Source organism: Drosophila miranda, chromosome 2 (genome assembly GCF_003369915.1).
Source record: "Drosophila miranda strain MSH22 chromosome 2, D.miranda_PacBio2.1, whole genome shotgun sequence".
Taxonomy (NCBI): domain Eukaryota; kingdom Metazoa; phylum Arthropoda; class Insecta; order Diptera; family Drosophilidae; genus Drosophila; species Drosophila miranda.
Window position 1 is genome coordinate 6,809,912 of NC_046675.1, and position 17,541 is coordinate 6,827,452.

Genomic DNA, 17,541 nt, shown 5'->3' on the forward strand with positions numbered 1-17,541 from the left:
ACTTTTAGTTTAGAAGATATGAGCACTTAAAGTATAAAATTATTTCAGTATTTTTAACTTTTATTCAAATACTGCATCTTTCAGGTGGAAAAAAAAGTAAACCATGTAACGTATGATTCAGTTCTTGGTATCCTTTATTAGTTGCATTAATTCTTAGGAAAACTTTTTAAGAATATGGTCAGTTACATAAGCAGTTGTTTAGAAATACTTGTTTTGCAAACCATCTAAAATTTAGGCTAGTTTTTAGCTTTGACTGTTACTGACAGGTAAATTGGTATAGAAGCCAAACGGCTCGAAAGCGCAGAAAAGGCTTTTAGACTTAAGTAATAAATAGTTCAAAAAACATATACCAAAAATATCTCGGAAAAATTTAGGGATATATTTTTGTAAAGTCCAGTCAAAGTTGAAAAACTGGTCAAATCCATATGCTCAGGTACACCCAATATTAGAATAATTTTCCAATCCGCGCTACCTCTATTATGTTGTTGGTCATGAATGAATATGCAGGCTACAATTTCTCCCTTTACCTGTCTTTCTGACTAGGTTTTGCATGCAAGAATTAGATGTATGGAGTTAATTTTAAAACTTGCATGTACCAATCCGCGAGGAGGAGAATCTTTTGACAACAGCACACCAGCCAAGGAAATACAAAAGACTAGCAACAAAATTATGCAACAAAAATTCGTAGACAAACTATTACTAAAAGTGGACTGCCCTAAACAAGGATTTGGAAACAAAAACGATGGCAACTCATCACTGACATTTTTGGAGAAATACGAAATTACTGCAGAAATAAATGGGGTGTATAATGACATCAAAAGCTTAGGTGTCATTTTGAATATTTGGTGAATATGCCTCGAAGACTGCAGAGGTGTTACTGGAAAAATATCCTGAAAAGAAGCTAACTCCCACGCTTCATAAAATTCTGACACAAGGTCAAATTATAATTGAACATCAGAGCCTACCAATTGGAGAGATGTCAGAGGAAGCCCAGGAAACGAGAAACAAAGATTACAAAAAATACGTGCAAGACATCACGAATTAAGCAAAACCAAGACCTTGTCAACATTTTGGCAGCCTCTTCAGATCAATAGATATGTATGTGAGATCACAAATTAAGTCGGTAAGCAGTTGTTCTTCAGAAATGATAAGTTCATTAGATATTCCTCCCACTAAACAGGAAGTAAAGGATTATTTTACAGAAATAAAAAAACCAATCATTTTTCAAAATAGAAAAAAAAATAGTTTTCTTGTTTTAAATTTATTTAAATTAGGTTAAGTTAAAAATTAAAAAAAAAGAATAATATTTTATAGTAAAAACTAGCATTAAAAGTACTTTATCGTTAAAAAAAAATAGAGCATTTTACATAGGAAAATATTTACCGACAACAAAGTTCAACTTGAACTTATTATTGTGAAGCTTTTAGACACTGAAGCATCATTTACTTTATCAGATTAATTTTTGAAAGATTTTTCTTTCAAATGCAGTTTGTTTCATGGAGATATCTTTATTTGTTCAGAAGTTTGTAATTTAGCAAGCTGAAACGGCGGAATTCCCCACTGTGCGGCGTTGTAAACTTGTCAGTCCTTTTGATCGCCTGTTAAGTTCGTGGAACTGATAGTTTAGGTTCTTTTTGGTTTTTCCGCTTTGTAGTTGAATGAATAATGCTACCGAATTATTTTGTATTGCGATAATTCAATTCGTTATCTTTGGGGGGTTTCTTCACACAAAAACTGTAACCAATGGGTCGTAAATTCATGTCAATATTTTAAACTATTTTCTTAGAACAAGATTACGTTCTTCTTTATCTTTATCTTCTTAGCAACGATGGCATAAAAAAAGCACGAATTTCGGTTGTATTTTAATGATATCATTCATTGATTTCTTTTATCGTTCGATGTCATAAGTTCATATCTATATTGTTAAACGTATTGCCGACTTGAAGTTAATTGATTTATATTATTGCTATCAATCAATTAAAACGAGATATTCACGAACGCGAAAGAAGAGCTGGGAGTATCTGATCGCTGTTCATGAAACACACAAAAAATAAAGAGAGGTGTGGCTGGCTGCATGCCTAATCGGATCAATGTCGGAGAGTCCATAATCTAATCATCAGTGAATGACACCTGTGCTCGGGGGACTTTTATTTGAGTTTTCGACGTTCGGTGCGAGTTCTGTTCATTCCTCAGTACCAAAGCTTCTGTCGTCATGAACAGATGGGGAAAACGGACTGGCTTGCGGTTGGGGCTGGCGCTGCTGCTGATAGGCGTCTGTGCTGGTGCCGATTACCGACTGGGAGGCAGCGTTGTGCCCTCCTTCTATAACCTTACCATCGACGTACTCAGTAATGCCGATGAACCGACTGTTTTCAATGGAGAAGTCAGCATAGCTCTGCAGGTGGTTGGCACCACAGAGGTTCGGCAAATCACACTACACAAAGACGCCATCGACATAGAAGAATGCTGGCTATACAACGAGTCCGGTGATCAAGTGCAGCCGATAGATAGTAGTCAGCTGATATATGAGGAGGCGACCCAGCAACTGACGGTGCCACTATCTCAGGCACTGGCCAATGGGGCTTACACGCTGGGGTTCAAGTATACCGGTAAAATACGTACAGACATGGCCGGACTCTTCTCCGCCAGCTACGTGGAGCAGGATACAGGCAAGACCAAGTGGCTGGCTGTAACCCAAATGCAGAGAATCAATGCTCGCCTAGTGTTTCCCTGCTTTGATGAGCCTGCCTTCAAGGCACAGTTCCAGTTGCATATCGTCAGACCTTCCGGCTATGAGGCTATTAGCAACACGAAGCTATTATATTCATCAGCGGAAAGGTGAGTACCGAACTGCCTCAATGTCTCGCCAGTACACAAATGTCATTTGATTTTAGCGAGGATCGCTTTGTCGATCACTTCGAGGTGACTCCCGCCATGTCCACATATCTGCTGGCCTTCATTATCGCCGAGTACACGGCACGCGGCAATGTCAGCGAATTTGCAGTGCTGACACGCCCAGAATTTTACAACAAAACGGAGTTCAGCTTCCAGGTCGGACAGCGGGTGGTAGCCGCCTATGATGAACTTTTCCAGCAGCCGTACGCCTCTCTGGGCAACGATGTCCTGCAGTATGCCACATCGCCGCGGTTCCCTCACAATGGCATGGAGAACTGGGGGCTTATTATCTACAGGTGAGTTGAAAGAACGAAGAATTAAGAACGAGTATTAAGAGTATGGAATCTTTACTTCTCTTTATCAAAGCGACGATGTTTTGGTCAAGGAACTAGGCTACACGGATGGCTGGTCGGACAAGGAGTTCACAATACGGATCATAGCCCACGAGACGTCGCATATGTGGTTTGGTGACAGCGTCACCTTCTCCTGGTGGAGCTACTTCTGGCTAAACGAAGCCTTTGCCCGCTACTACGAGTACTTCATGGCACATCAGGTGAGACAGGGGTCTTCACAAAATTATAAGACAAGCAGCGCTAATGCATCCGATTCCCGTATATATGCAGCTCTATCCTGAGTATCGGTTAGATGAGCAATTTGTGGTGCGACAAATGCAGCTTATTTTTGCCACAGATGCAGTGAACAGCACCCAGCCCATGACAAGCCCGGAGGCGAGCATCCAAACGCCTTCACAGATTGGCTACAAGTTCAGCAGCATTGCCTATGCGAAGGGAGCGTGCATTGTCCGTATGTGGCGCAATGTGATGGGGGCCAATAACTTCGATACAGCCATCCGGAACTACCTAAAGCAGAAGTAAGTGACAGACAACACGTGATCCAAACTCAAGGGAGCCCCTCTGACTTTCTTCTCTCGGCAGCCACTTGGGCAATACAAGGCCAAACGATTTGTTTTACCACCTTATCGAAAACTGGCCCGCGGACCAGTATGTTAATCAGGAGCACTTTTTGTCTGACTTCACAGAGCAAGTGGGCTATCCCATGCTGATAGTGAATGCGTCACGGAACAACCACGTCGTTTACGTGGAGCAACAGCGTTTCCTCCTCAATCGTGGGGACGGAAGCGATCCCGATCTGAGGTACACAGTGCCCATAACCTATGCTACGAATCTGGCGCCCGACTTCGAAAACCTTACGCCCAAAATCTACCACCATAAGCCTGTGGACATAGTAAAACTTTCCTTCGAGGAGGAGGCCATCGATTGGATCGTCCTCAACCTGAAGCAGTCCAACTATTATCGGGTGCTCTACGATAAGCCTCTTTTGGACAGTCTTCAGGTGGCCCTGTCCTCCTCCAACCACAGTGGCGTGCCCGTGGAGAACCGGGCCCAGATTGTCGACGATCTTTTCAACTTCGCTCGTGTGGGCTACATCGACTACGCGAATGTGTTCGAATTCATGGAGTACCTAAGCCAGGACGTCGATTATGTGCCCTGGTACGCCACGTACCAAGGACTACAGTTCGTTGCAAAGCGTCTACCACTGAATAATTTGCCAAACTTCAAAAAGTACCTGAGCGACATCACAGACGCAGTTTTTGCCAAGCTGGGTGTAACCTGGAGTCCCGACGACACAGTGCTGGATGTCTACAATCGAAACAATCTTGTGGGTTGGCTGTGCAGGTACCAGGCCAGAGATTGCAACCAATTGGTGGCGGATAAATTCACCAACGACTTCGCGAAACCTTCGCCTGACTACCGGCAGACCTTCTACTGCGCTGCCGCCCGATCCGAGAGCTACGAGCACGTGATGCAGTTCTATCGAGAAGAGACCAATCCCAAGGAGCGAGAACTCCTCTGGGCAGCTGCCAGCTGTACGAGGTCCTACTTGGCACACTACCAAAACGAGATACTGGCCAACGGCAGCACAGTGAGCCAAAAGACCATTGCTCTGGCCCAGATGTACGAACAGAATCCTGACCTAATCAATCAGATTTTCAACATGTTGGCCGCGAACATCACACAGTTGGCTGAAGCGTAAGTTGCAGCGTACCTTAAAGAGATATTTTTGTTGAGCTTAAACGAGTTTGGTTTTTCCACAGCTTGGACAACGACTGGTCAACAACTGCCGTAGTGATAAGCGATCTGGCGGAGTACTTCACCACCCGAGAGCAGCACCAACTGCTGAGCAATTTCTACGATAGCAATCACTTGCTCTTTGGCCAGTCGGCATCTGTGCTGAGCAAGGCTCTGGAGACGGTTGACGAAAACGTGCAATGGGCCGAGATGCGCCTGAACAGACTGGTCTACTACTTGAGCAAAAGGAATGGCGGACAGCAGTCGGCCCAAGTGCTTGTGATGCTGTTGGCGTTGCCCATGCTATTGGCCTGGCTCTGATATTTTGTGATTAAGTATAGGAAATAAATGATTAACCCTCCGTCAGGCACAGCGGGATAAATGCTTTTTTCTTGTACGCAATTACTAGGCAAAAAGGTTTGGTTAGTGCCCGCTTTATTAGGCCATAATTCATACGGCAAAGCGGCCATTAGAGCGGCGTCCACTGGCCGCGGCACCAGCCATGCGAGCCACCTCTATAAAAGACCCAAAGCGGCAGGCAGCGTTTTCCATTTCCTGTAGCGGAGAATCACGGCAGTGTCACCAAAAATGTTGCGCCACTTGCTACGCCACGAGAACAACAAAGTGTTTGTCCTGATTCTACTGTACTGCGTCCTGGTCAGCATACTGAAGCTGTGCACCGCTCAGGGTGACAACGCCGTGGCCCCACCGGAAAATGGTACACGCTATACACACATTAGTTATCGCTTTTGACTTACCCGCTCTGCTCCTTCTACGTCCATTGCAGACATCACGCATCTCGGCGATGACTGCCAGGTGACGCCAGTAATACATGTGCTCCAGTATCCTGGCTGCGTTCCAAAGCCGATTCCATCATTCGCCTGTGTGGGTCGCTGCGCCAGTTACATCCAGGTGAGCCCCTTTTGGTTGTGGGAGTCACAAAATTAAACCTCTCTACACGGATATCTCAGGTATCGGGAAGCAAAATCTGGCAGATGGAACGTTCCTGCATGTGCTGCCAGGAGTCTGGCGAGCGCGAGGCAGCAGTCTCGCTCTTCTGTCCCAAGGTGAAGCCGGGCGAGCGGAAATTCAAGAAGGTGCTGACCAAGGCGCCATTGGAGTGCATGTGCCGTCCGTGCACCTCCATCGAGGAGTCTGGCATTATACCGCAAGAGATAGCCGGCTATTCGGACGAGGGTCCCCTCAACAATCATTTCCGACGCATTGCACTGCAGTAGAGGTAGAGCACATCACAATCACATTCAACTTTGCATAGTAAAATATAAAAATAAACTACATTTGTCGCAGGTTCTTGTTAATATTTATGTCATATTCTAAAAAGTGAGCTTTGCTTTTCCAAATTTGGTTAAAAGCGGTGGCCAAAAATACTTTTAAATCGACCGCAAAATTTGGTTTATTTATTCTCTGGAACTTCCCTGAACCGAACTATGTTATGCTGCTTTCGCGCCTAACAGCACCTCGTTCTACTTTATACACGTAGAGTAACATGAATTCTACCCCAAATGGAATTTCTACGTAGCTTTTACTTGCATTCTACATTAAAAAATGTTAATGTTAGCATAGAAAATGGCGCTTACAGCATACATTGATTGGAGCACTGTTATACATGATACTTAGCCGTTTTGTTTGAATGAATATTTTTAGTTTTAATTTATTTCTCAACTATCTCATCAATCATTGCTACTAATTCACTAAAATGGTGTGTTCTGCTTCACATATTTAGGTAGTAGACGCATAACGCGAAAATAAAGTTAATCTTTACAGTGTAATTGGATCTAACAACAGGAGTACTACCACCCACATCATCCGTAAATGCAGCACTGCTTTTACAAGTACTCGACGATATCGCATTTGATGGATATATTTGGACAGCTCTGACCTACCACGTTGCGACCGCGATAGTTGGGACTCTTCTCGGTGAGCAATTTCCGGAATATAGGCAGTATGGCTGTCTCCCCCTCGAGCAGCTCCGTCTCGGAGCTGGCGCCGTAGATGGAGCTATCGTTCTTGGTACGCTGCTTCCGTTGCTTGTCCGGCGCCACGTTCGGCGAGCTGTGATGATGGGCAGCATGCTGAATATTGGAGTTGCGGCTGATCTTCCTCGGCTGAATGCACGGCTGACTGCTGGGCGGTGGATCGCGCTCCCGCTCGCTGTCCGTTTCGCTCTGGCAGACGGTACCCTTTTGCGGCTTGGGTCGATGTTTGTTTCGATTTTTCTCCGAGACGGATCGCTGGATGGGCGAAGTGGTGTTCGGGTCGTAGGTCATCACATGGCCATGGTGCTCCGTGCAGCGCTGGGGACTGGCATATCGTGGCGACTGGCGCTGCTTGGCGTGAGAGAGCGTGTGCGTGTCCCAGAGATCGCTCTGAGAGACCACAAAATTGGACTTGAGCGCCGCGCCCATGCTGGTTCGACGATTGTCCGAGGCAGTCGGAGCTGTAAATAAATAAAGCCCGATATGAGTCCCTTGGTGCGACTATGGGATTTACTTACTCTTGATAACTCCCGGCGTACTGGGCTTGGTGTGCGGACAAACGTTGCTCAGCTCGGACTGGGAGGTGGAAATATTCGTCGAGGAATTGCGATGCGAGCTGCTGTACTTTGGCCTGGCTGTGGGTGTCTGACTGCCGCTGTCGTAGTGCCTGGAGGCCGTCGACTGGCGCCGCTCCCGCATGTTGGAGCACTCGCCAGTGCTGCGCTTTCCCACGGTGCTGGTTATGCTGCCGATATTGTCATCTGTCTGGGCCGAGACCGAGTTCCGTTTCTCCAAGTGGCGGTGATGCTGCTGCTGGTGCTGTTGCTGTTGTTGCTGTTGCTGCTGTTGGAGTTGCATCTGCTGCTGCTGCTGCTGTTGCTGCATTTGCTGGTGCTGCTGCAGGTGCTGTTGGAGCTGCTGCTGGATGGGCTGCATCATCGTGGGTGCAGGCATGGCTACTGGCGTATGGGAGTGGTGCTCCACAATGGACTGTTTCTTCTTTTTGCTATTTCAATTAGTTAATTATGAGCTACGGCCCTTTCTGGCTTCGAAGATGCTATACTTACGGTGGAAGCGATGGTGCCAGCATCGTGGATTGCACCGAAACGAACGAGTTGTCCATTTCCACGTGGGTGGAAGTCACGCTATCCACGGACGTCAGCTCGGTAACTTCTATTGCAGGGAGTGCGCAATGCATGAATGTATCTAGGCAGCATCCCACTCTAGTCACTCACCTGTGGTGCTGGGCATCTCCCGTCGCACTGGCGGAGCCGACAGCCTGGCAATGTCCTCGGTAAGGATGGGCTCTAGCTCGCTGCCTGCATTGGCTGTGCCGGTGCAGGTAACGCCATCAATCCACTTGCGGGCCTCCGGTCCCAATTTACGAATCAAACCCTGCAGTTCATTCTCTTTTTCCATCAGGGCCTTGCGGAAGCGACAATTGGTTTGTTTGACATCCCGCAGACGCTGCTCCAGCTCACAGACCGAGGAGTCACGACGGTTCTTCGACATGGGCCGCAGCGTGGCACGCACTCGCTTGTCCACCACGCCCTGGGGATTGCGTTTGAGTTCGACCAGCTGCAAGACGATTCGCATGATTATTAGTCGAGGTGGAAAATATAAACGGCGGGTAGATACATCAAGGAAAGATCAACTCTACGGAAAGTTATATAGGATAGAGCAGCAAGGCTATAAATAGTGACTACGGCCTTACTGCTGTTGTGGATGGGTTTTGGAATAGCTTAAGTTCATAGTTAGTCTGTAGTGTTATATAGCAATTAAAGATAAATATCTGTTTTAGAATTTAGAGTGAATTTTGTAATAATGTTGTTGTCTGTATGATAGCTAAACGACAAAAAAGATCAGATCAATGTTGTCTGATCAGTCTGAATGCTCCATTCTCAATCAAATCAAGACGGACAATCAACCTGTTCAGACAATCCACTGTCTGCAAACAACATTCATATCACATATCAAGATTGCACGAGTGTATATCTATAACATCTACAAAAACTACAAAACTTCCTTACTACCAGTCTTACTTTCGGTACGAACACCAAACACAAAGTGGCTGTCGTACAAAAAATTATAAAAAACGAGAGTAAGACAAAAACTAGATCCTTGCGGTCCGATAGCACTAGGGATATGGCAGCGCCGGCCAGGCAGGTGATGAATACATTGTAGACCGAGAAGCCAATGTGCTTTGAATCGTTGAGAGCCGGAATTGAAACGTGGCGGGTTTCCCAGGCCAGGAACGCACCAAAGACCTAACAACAAGATAATGTTCAATTGTATTGTTCCAAATGAGTTTTCAAAACGATTATCTACCCACCAAAAGAAGGCCCTTATAGGCATAGATAATGCTAACAAATATGGTCATGTGCTCGGACTGGCAATATTCGTTTTCGGGTATGACCAAAACATCATCAATGTTCTCATGATGCTGCGGAAAAGAAAGATCTTGAATACAATTGGAAAATAATGCTATGGATGGCTCCTACCAAAGGCTCCAGTTGCTTGGTCTCTCGATAGAACGGATCCGCAATCTGCCAGGTTGTTATAATGGCTATATCGATGGCCAACAGCACACCCACGACCATAAATAGCTGATAGTCCTTGATCACTTTTTTGTTCAGTTTCAGATCGGTGAAGATTGAATGAACACGCCAGGTCTTCGAGAACATTGCCCCAAAGCTCAGGCTGAAGCCGGCCATCAAAATCCAAGCCCGGGCGGTGCAAATGTAGGGGAAGGCAGCCACACTGCTTAACGTGGTGTCGAGGCCCAGGAAGATAATGCTCAAATAGGTCAGCATGCAGCCCACTATGATCAGGTTATTCAGATGCGGACTAGACATTTTTATATAGCTACAAGAGACAACAAAGAGAACAAATATAGGGGAAGGAAGACAATGATATTAGTGGGTAGCTCTTACCGCTGGTTGCGATACTTGATGTTGAAAGCCAGAAAGACGGTTGCAATGATCACACCGATGACGGAGGCACTGGCCGAAACAATGTATATGGTGGGATTCACCTGGCTGTGCTCAATGTAGATCAGCGTGCGATCCTTGGGCGGTGTCTTGCCCACCCAGCGCACTGGCTTGCCGAGGCTCAGGTCCAGATGCGACTTTTGCGAATGATATTCACCGATCTTCTCCATTTGACCCAACTGGAATTGATTGACCAGAATGTTGGCCTTGCGCTCGTTGTTGTAGAATCGGACCGGACCCTAAACAATGATGGAAATACATAAAATACAATACAATAATTCAAAGGAAACATATTCGTAAATGCAGGTATACAAACCGTTACGCCCTCGAAGGAGGTATTGCGCAAGGCCTCTAGGAAGACGTCCTCCCAGTCCTGAACGCGGTAATCGAAGTGTGTCAAGATGTCCTCGCGTTTCTCTGCCACATACTGTATGGCCAGAGCGGCAGCCCAGATGCCATCATAGGTGTAGCCATGGAAGCGAGAGTATTCCGTGCCGCGCAGCCTGTCGTACTCCACCAAGTACTCATCCGCTGTCTGTAAAAATGGACTCAATTAATACTCAAAGGTATCATGGCGGAAATAACGATCCACTTACAATTCCTGCCACAGTGATGTCCCCGCTGGTGGACAACGGCAGAAGATCCACCAGAATGGCACCCTCCAAGGCAGTAGCGATCTCCTCCACGCTGCATTCGCTGTCCTGGGTAACGTTCCACCAATCGGTTGAGTAGGTGGCCATTATCAGCCACTGATAGGCACGGCCATACATTTCCAATCTGCAAGACATAGATTTAAATATCTAACCATTCGGATACCATGAGCCTTGCACTCACTTGTAGGCCTCGCAGAAGGCCTTGCGGGCAAAATGTTCATTGAAGTTGCCCAGAATAATGCGCACATCCTTTTCCCGTAGCTTTTTTAGCGACTCGGCCACATCGTTGACAAAGCTCTGGGTCTCCACAACCTCCACCTCCATGGAGTCGAGATCGGCCACCATGTGATTATGGGGCAGTGAGTAGCGAGGCTCGTTCTGGTACACAGTGCCCACTCGCGTCCAATTGAACTCCTTGAGGAGCGCTAGCCGAGGCGCATTGAAGGCATTCTCCGAGGGCACCACGCGGAAGAAGTTCGGGAAGGCATCCTTGGTGAACATGGGATGGGTGTCCGCGTAGCTCAGCTGCGTCAGGTGCCAATGCTTGCTGGCCTTCGCTATGGGATCGGTGACGTGGGTGCAGGCGGCCCCAAACAGCATCACTTTGTTTGGCCCCGAGTGCATCATGTCGAAGAATGATTTCACACCCACCGCAGCATTGCACTTTAAAGGGAATCCGCAATTAGGACCCCACTGAAAATGGTACATTCTGACTCTCCTCCCACTTACCTGCGTGTCATTCCACCACATATGCAGCCTGTAGTTGGCCAGTATCTTGCCATGCTCATTGACATGACCCAGTGCCAGCTTCACGCTGGGCATTACCCCGCGTCCAGTGTAAGAGTTCTCCACGCCATCGCCGTAGGGGAAAAATCCCGCTATATACACATCCGATCGCTTAGCTGTCCTGCTCCAAGCACAGCTGACACATAGCAGGAGAACGGCTACGAATGGGAACCAGCTCCTCGGTAACATGTTAAGCGCGTGGACTGCAAAACGTTTCTGGCTATAATAACAAGTGGAGAAGGACATGAACTTGGAGCCCCTAATCGGTTTGTATCGGTGGGTGTCCAGGTGAGCCAAGGCCTCCGGTGGCAAGGCTGCGCCCACTGGGTGTGTTCGTGTATACACACATGTTTATGGATGCATGGGTATATGTCGTTGAATGGAAAGGCGGGGCGCAAGGCTAAAGGCTAGTAAAATTGCTTTAAATTGCAGCACCAAGGCTGCACAGTACTGTTTAACAATTAGAAAGTAATTTGCACTTCCACCTCAGCACATTTGCATTATTTAGGGGGGGTAAAGAACCCACTGCTCCATTCATCTCATTCTTAGCACTTATCGCCACAGGCATACCTACCAGCGTTGGTTATCCTTTGGTTCACAAATCTTTCACCGCTGAAGGCATGCTACCAGCTTATTTTTTTTAATTTAACTTTTTACTTCTAATGGTGCTTTTGCAGTTGCGAGGGTCCGAAAAATTATGTATCCCCCTAACTTGACACTTGGCTGACAGGACCAAAGTGGAGGCGGAAGTGCGCATGTCCCTTGCCAGAGTGGTGACAGCTCTGCCTTGGCCTAGGCTTTTCAACCCCCGATCCCCTGGAAGCAAAGTATCGCCGACCATTTGGTAAACATCCAGGCAACAGGTGGATCCATCCGCGTTCAGCAGCTGTTCACCATTTGTTTTGACCGTTACCATGGACTACACGAATGGTAATGTGAAGAAAAACGAGGCAGTCAATTATCAAATTGAAAATTGTCAGTACAGGCAATGGAGGACTATGCGCCGAGTCGCTATAAAATGCTCGAGAAAATTGGCGAAGGTGTCCATGGCTGCGTGTTTAAGGCCATCGATTTACAGCGCAACAAGGAGGTGGCCATCAAAAAGGTTGCTCTAAAGAACAAATTCGGCAACATTTCGCTCAACACTTTGCGAGAAATCAAGACACTGCAGCTGTGCAAGTCGGAATTTGTGAGTGTACCTTATAAATTAAGGGCCCATTAACTCATTAACTAATTAATCATAGATCCTGGAAATTGTCGACATATATCCTGATCTGACTGGACTGTCGCTGGTGTTGGAATATCACCCCGACACCCTGTACAGTCGCCTTAAGAGCGAAGTGAATCCCCTTAGCCGCCAGCAGGTGCGCAAGTTCGCCCATCAAATGTTTAAGGGCATTGCCTACCTCCACGAAGCGGGCCTGATGCACAGGGACATCAAGCCAGCCAATTTGCTCATCAGTGACACGGATATGCTGAAAATCGCCGACTTTGGCCTGGCTCGTCTATACTTTCCAGAAGAGGAGTCGCGTCTGTATTCGCCTCAAGTCTCGACGCGCTGGTATCGTGCTCCGGAAATACTCTGGGGCAGTCAGAAGTACAGCCCTGGCGTGGACATGTGGGCAGCAGGTACACATTCACATTCCTTTCTCAATGAGTTTCAATAGTTTATTAATTTAGGCTGCGTGGTGGCGGAGATGTTGCGTGGTGTGCCTCTCTTTGCTGGCACAACGGACATCGAACAGTTGGCCATCATAATACGCACTTTGGGGAGTCCTCGTCTCAATCAGTGGCCAGAGTTGACTTCGTTGCCAGACTACAGCAAGATACGGTGAGTTTTTGGCTGCTTAAATGTTATCCTGTGTTAATCCTACAATTTTCGTTGCTTTGGATAGATTTCCCAACTCTGTGGGCATACACTGGGACAATTTGTTTCCGAGCTGCACGCACGCAGTGGAGATTAGTCTGGTTTCGAATTTGGTCGTATACAATCCCAAGAACCGGCTTAGCGCCAGCGAAGTACGTTCTCAACTCCACATGAATGTGACTTTACACACTTAACAAACGCGTATTCCTATATTTTCAGGCAGCCGAACATGATTATTTCCACTAATTACATGTCTATGTACAAATCTAGTAAGCATCTAAGAATTCTCAGATTCCTTGTATCTGTAAGGAGAAATAATCAATTAGCTCTAGAACAACATGAACCTGCACCTGTTGCCTTTGACACTTACTTGCACTTCAGACAGGTGAAGAACACTGTCTGACCCTCGTCCGCCGATCGCAGCTGTAAGGTGGCATAAGACATCTTATCGTGGCCGCATTTGGGGCATTTGCGCTCCACAACGGGCCCATCAGCCTCCGAAGACTCGGACTCGCGCTTCGTCCTGTTGAAGACTTTGCTGGGATCGTAGGTGTTGAACTGTATGCTGTACTCGGTCTTCTCCCCGCCGTACACTGTTAAAGAAGCCGCTGCGTCAAGGAGGAGCACTTGGAAATGGTCTAAAAGTGAGGCTCACCGTCGGGCAGGAACTCCTGGTGGCAATTGTGGCAAATGACGTTGCCCTTTACTTGCAGGGGTGGCAATATAGAGCCGCAAGAAGGGCAAAATCCGGGGCAATTGTTAAAAGTTTCCATTTCCAAAATTTCAAAACAACTTTCCGCACCGCACGTGCTACTCGATACTTATCGAACAAATATACGGTCCGACCCTCAGAAATATACCGAAATATACCGTCTCATTTTAAAAATATACCGTAAATATACTGACGAATTCAGGTTATGTTTTACATATTTGATATTCCGTGGCATATTACTAGCTATATAGAACATTTAGCCATGCCCACATAATTTTATCCGATTAGTGAATCTGTTTTCTAATTGATTGGTTTATACTAAATACTTGCTTTTATTGCATTTTGTGTAAAACCGCGTTTTAGCGAAAATGGTCAAACAAAAAAAACGTAATAAAACGTAAAAGAAAAAGTTCCTATTACTCAATTTTGATATTCCGTTGAATAATGCTGACTAACTAAAACCTTTAGCTCTGCCCTTATAATTTTAGGCTATTGATGATAAATTTTCTACAAGATTAGCTACTTTTAAGTACTCCAATTTATTATATTTGTACTGCAACAGGTTTAAACAAAAAAGGTCAAAAAAAAAAACAGTGGCAACGTAGTGAGAATAGAAGGCGCCATAAGTGAGTATGAAATGTCACGTCAACCGGAGTTTGGGCATAGGTATACCCTATTTCGTTAATATTATATGACGAAACTGTTTCTCCGAGCTGTTTTAAATCGTAATTAAATAAAGAAATTATTTAAAAATGATATGTTTTAGACATAGTCATGCATATGGTTAGGGTTGTAAATATATCTCGATCCCGATACCCATTAAAAAAATTTATGAAGTATGCCATATAACGGTGATAAGTGATCTTCTTTCTGTGATCTTGAAACATTCGTTGCTTGTCTATTCTGCGTTCTTCCCGGCGGTGTGGTCATTTAAAATATGTCATACAAATGTATGTAGTCAATAGGTATTTATTACTTATGGTTCTCGTATATACATATTTATATTCATATTTAAGTATGTATTTACATATTTCAGGCAGGACGACGTTGTTATCTCGCCGAATGTATGTATGTAAAGAAATAATGCTTCGGTGCAATTCAGATCGCCTTATCTCCTTCCAAGCAGGCGCTGGGACAAACCTCCTCATAGGCCTCGGTGTCGCTGTCGTCATCCCGTTTGAGGAATTCTTTGCGAATGTATCGCGCCACGAGCGCTTGAGGTCGTTTCTCCCACTCACTTAGACATTCCGGTGGTGAAAGTATCTAAAGTGAGTCATCAGAGAATTAATTATGAATAAGATTGCTAGTTAATTCTGATTGATAATGTAAGATTCACTGACCTGATCACCCTCCATTCGATTGACTATGCACATGGAGACGATGGCAGATCGTATATTGGCTCTGTTTGTGAGAGCGGCAAAGGCGGTACTCTCCATATCAAAATTGACCACTCCCTGGCACTGGACGCTCTGAAGATAGGCGGTCTTCGATTGGTTCGTGTAGTCGCAGAAGGCTCCATCGAGTCGCGTTTGGCCCTCGTAGAAGTCATTGGTGCATATGGTCTTACCACTAATTGTACAAAAGTCATCTTCGCAAGGAATGGCCAGTGATAGGAGTTCGTTGGCCAAACACTGGTCTAGTTTGCTGGAATACAGCACTACTTTGCCCTGAACAATTAGCTCATAATAGGGATTTAACATTCCGTCCAGAGCCTCCGAGCTGATGACCACGGTTCCGGGCTCTATTCCGATGCCGCCGCAGGTACCAATTCTGATAAAGACGGGATCCTGACACTTGGCATGGTGCAACATCTTGATGAGCTCATGCAGCAGTATTGAAATCGATGGACACCCCATGCCATGACTGACACACAGAACTGGGCCCACTTTGTAGAGCGCATAACGATGACCTGGCTCGGCCATATTCCTGAGAGTAGTCGCCGGGTTCAGCTTCAGACTGAGTTCCTTCATAATCTTGTAAGCGAATCTCTCCATGCGCTCAGCCGTACCTCCCATGCAAACAAACTACGGATTCAGATCGAAATGACGGGAGCACCGTGTCATTTATTTACTCACCCGAACATCGCCAAAGACCTTGGGAAAGTCCATTGTGGCCGTGTCCATTCCCAGATGGTAGAGAACGTCCGGCTGGAGGCATTTCAGGCAGGGACTCAGACCCTTTAGAGTGCTCTCCTTTGGGGGCTTTTTGCAGCCCATCTTCATGTGTCTGACCAGCTGCCCAAGCTGCTTGCCCTGTGACCTTACCAATTCTGTGGGATCAAACTATTCGCTTACACTGCTTATTGTGATTGTACCCTACTTGCCCTTCAACTGGCAGACATCGCGATTCAATTCGCATGGACTCGCACCAGCACACGTATTGCACCCGCAGTTTCCTGGCATTTTTGCGTTCAAAAAGAAAATGTTTGCTATTTATTTCCAAAAATGAATTTTGAATAAGCCAACTAGTGTTATTTACTCCAAAGCAACTACTGACTACTGAAAGTTCAACAAGGCCAGGCTTTCCAGAGGGGTGTACGTGATCGTTGAGACCTGTTGTCCCACCATTTGCGGGAAAATCCCATTTTCCATTTGCGCGATTACAATTTGCAAAAATTTCCAATGTTAGAATTAGGGTTGATATACCCAGTAATCCGAGTCAATATACCCAGTAGTCATTTTACTAACTTATTTATAAGGAAACGGATTTATCCAATGCGACTCAACTTGCGACTGCTCAAAATGGTCAGAAGGGAAATTTCAGATCTGGGATACCAGTCGAACAGAAATCAGCAGAAGGTCGCTGGTTTTTTTTTAATCCTTGACAAGATGAAGTCCTTATCAAGGACCAAGGATCAAGAATATTTTCTCCAGTCATATATATATCCCGTTTTTTATGCTATTTGTGGGCCGATCTGGCCGTTCCATAAGTTCCTGTAATTGGAAAAATTGGAATTGGAAATAACCGAAGTGTGTCTAAAATCAGTCTTATTGTTGAAGGGAAATCCCAAGAAACGGCTATCGATACTATCGACTGGATACGAGAAGTGCGCGCCAAATAGAAAGTGCTTGAAAGTGAATATGTGACAAGGCTATAAATGCAACTTAATAGATTGATGAAATTTATGAAATATAGCATTATATACCGATATAAAACTCAATTTCGAGGTAAAAATGTACATAAAATTATAAACCATACCATAAATTTGCACCATGGTGCTTTCTCCCTGGATGCACGGATCATCATTGCCTTGCTTGGCACGGTTCATGTGAACTGGCTCGATTCGACTGACTCCGAGCAAATGTTAGGCGCCAGAATTTAAATTTGAGTTTTGGATTTCGATTTTGGTTTTTCCTCGAGATTTGATGAATTTTCCAAACACAATTTGTCCAATAATCTTTAATGTTGAATCTCTGTAGAATCAACGCTCCACATTTTCTCCTTTAGAGAAATATTTTAAATACAAAAATGTTCATCCTCCTTTGTCGATTTTTCTTACATGTTTTCCTTTTTCTGCATTTTTATTTATAAAAACTTCACAAAAATATTTT

At 45.5% G+C, this 17,541-nt stretch overlaps 6 protein-coding genes across 11 annotated transcripts; 3 read left to right on the top strand and 3 right to left on the bottom strand.

Moving 5' to 3' along the window:
• Window positions 1–2,171: 2,171 nt before the first annotated feature.
• LOC108155543 (aminopeptidase N) lies at window positions 2,172–5,370 on the top strand. The gene is made up of 6 exons (XM_017286422.2): window positions 2,172–2,838; window positions 2,895–3,191; window positions 3,262–3,448; window positions 3,519–3,766; window positions 3,831–4,946; window positions 5,012–5,370. Exons 1-6 carry the CDS (start codon window positions 2,213–2,215, stop codon window positions 5,304–5,306), a joined length of 2,769 nt encoding a protein of 922 aa, XP_017141911.2. The 5' UTR covers window positions 2,172–2,212; the 3' UTR covers window positions 5,307–5,370.
• Window positions 5,371–5,494: 124 nt separating this feature from the next.
• LOC108155547 (bursicon) lies at window positions 5,495–6,386 on the top strand. The gene is made up of 3 exons (XM_017286426.2): window positions 5,495–5,703; window positions 5,773–5,897; window positions 5,957–6,386. The coding sequence occupies exons 1-3, from the start codon at window positions 5,574–5,576 to the stop codon at window positions 6,221–6,223; spliced, it is 522 nt and encodes a 173-aa protein (XP_017141915.1). The 5' UTR covers window positions 5,495–5,573; the 3' UTR covers window positions 6,224–6,386.
• Window positions 6,387–6,643: 257 nt separating this feature from the next.
• LOC108155538 (gamma-aminobutyric acid type B receptor subunit 2) lies at window positions 6,644–13,358 on the bottom strand. Of its 6 annotated transcripts, none has more exons than XM_017286412.2 (13): window positions 12,818–13,358; window positions 11,355–11,631; window positions 10,807–11,288; window positions 10,569–10,749; window positions 10,289–10,507; window positions 9,916–10,211; window positions 9,484–9,847; window positions 9,315–9,425; window positions 9,025–9,249; window positions 8,218–8,560; window positions 8,050–8,152; window positions 7,501–7,988; window positions 6,644–7,443 (listed from the first exon to the last, which is right to left on the bottom strand). In XM_017286412.2, the coding sequence occupies exons 1-13, from the start codon at window positions 12,868–12,870 to the stop codon at window positions 6,833–6,835; spliced, it is 3,753 nt and encodes a 1,250-aa protein (XP_017141901.1). In that variant the 5' UTR covers window positions 12,871–13,358; the 3' UTR covers window positions 6,644–6,832. The 6 variants fall into 6 exon arrangements, with proteins under 6 accessions (XP_017141901.1, XP_017141900.1, XP_017141899.1 ...); XM_017286411.2 differs by having other exon boundaries at window positions 8,050–8,155; XM_017286410.2 differs by having other exon boundaries at window positions 9,013–9,249.
• LOC108155550 (cyclin-dependent kinase 20) lies at window positions 12,884–13,524 on the top strand. Its single transcript, XM_017286430.2, has 4 exons — window positions 12,884–13,040; window positions 13,092–13,242; window positions 13,307–13,430; window positions 13,498–13,524. Exons 1-4 carry the CDS (start codon window positions 12,884–12,886, stop codon window positions 13,522–13,524), a joined length of 459 nt encoding a protein of 152 aa, XP_017141919.2.
• Window positions 13,469–14,106, bottom strand: LOC108155549 (DNA-directed RNA polymerase I subunit RPA12). The gene is made up of 3 exons (XM_017286428.2): window positions 13,934–14,106; window positions 13,649–13,871; window positions 13,469–13,580 (listed from the first exon to the last, which is right to left on the bottom strand). Exons 1-3 carry the CDS (start codon window positions 14,049–14,051, stop codon window positions 13,556–13,558), a joined length of 366 nt encoding a protein of 121 aa, XP_017141917.1. The 5' UTR covers window positions 14,052–14,106; the 3' UTR covers window positions 13,469–13,555.
• A 404-nt stretch (window positions 14,107–14,510) lies between these two features.
• On the bottom strand, window positions 14,511–16,480 carry LOC108155544 (uridine phosphorylase 1-like). Its single transcript, XM_017286423.2, has 4 exons — window positions 16,314–16,480; window positions 16,066–16,259; window positions 15,331–16,014; window positions 14,511–15,253 (listed from the first exon to the last, which is right to left on the bottom strand). Exons 1-4 carry the CDS (start codon window positions 16,390–16,392, stop codon window positions 15,089–15,091), a joined length of 1,122 nt encoding a protein of 373 aa, XP_017141912.1. The 5' UTR covers window positions 16,393–16,480; the 3' UTR covers window positions 14,511–15,088.
• Between the last annotated feature and the right edge of the window lie 1,061 nt (window positions 16,481–17,541).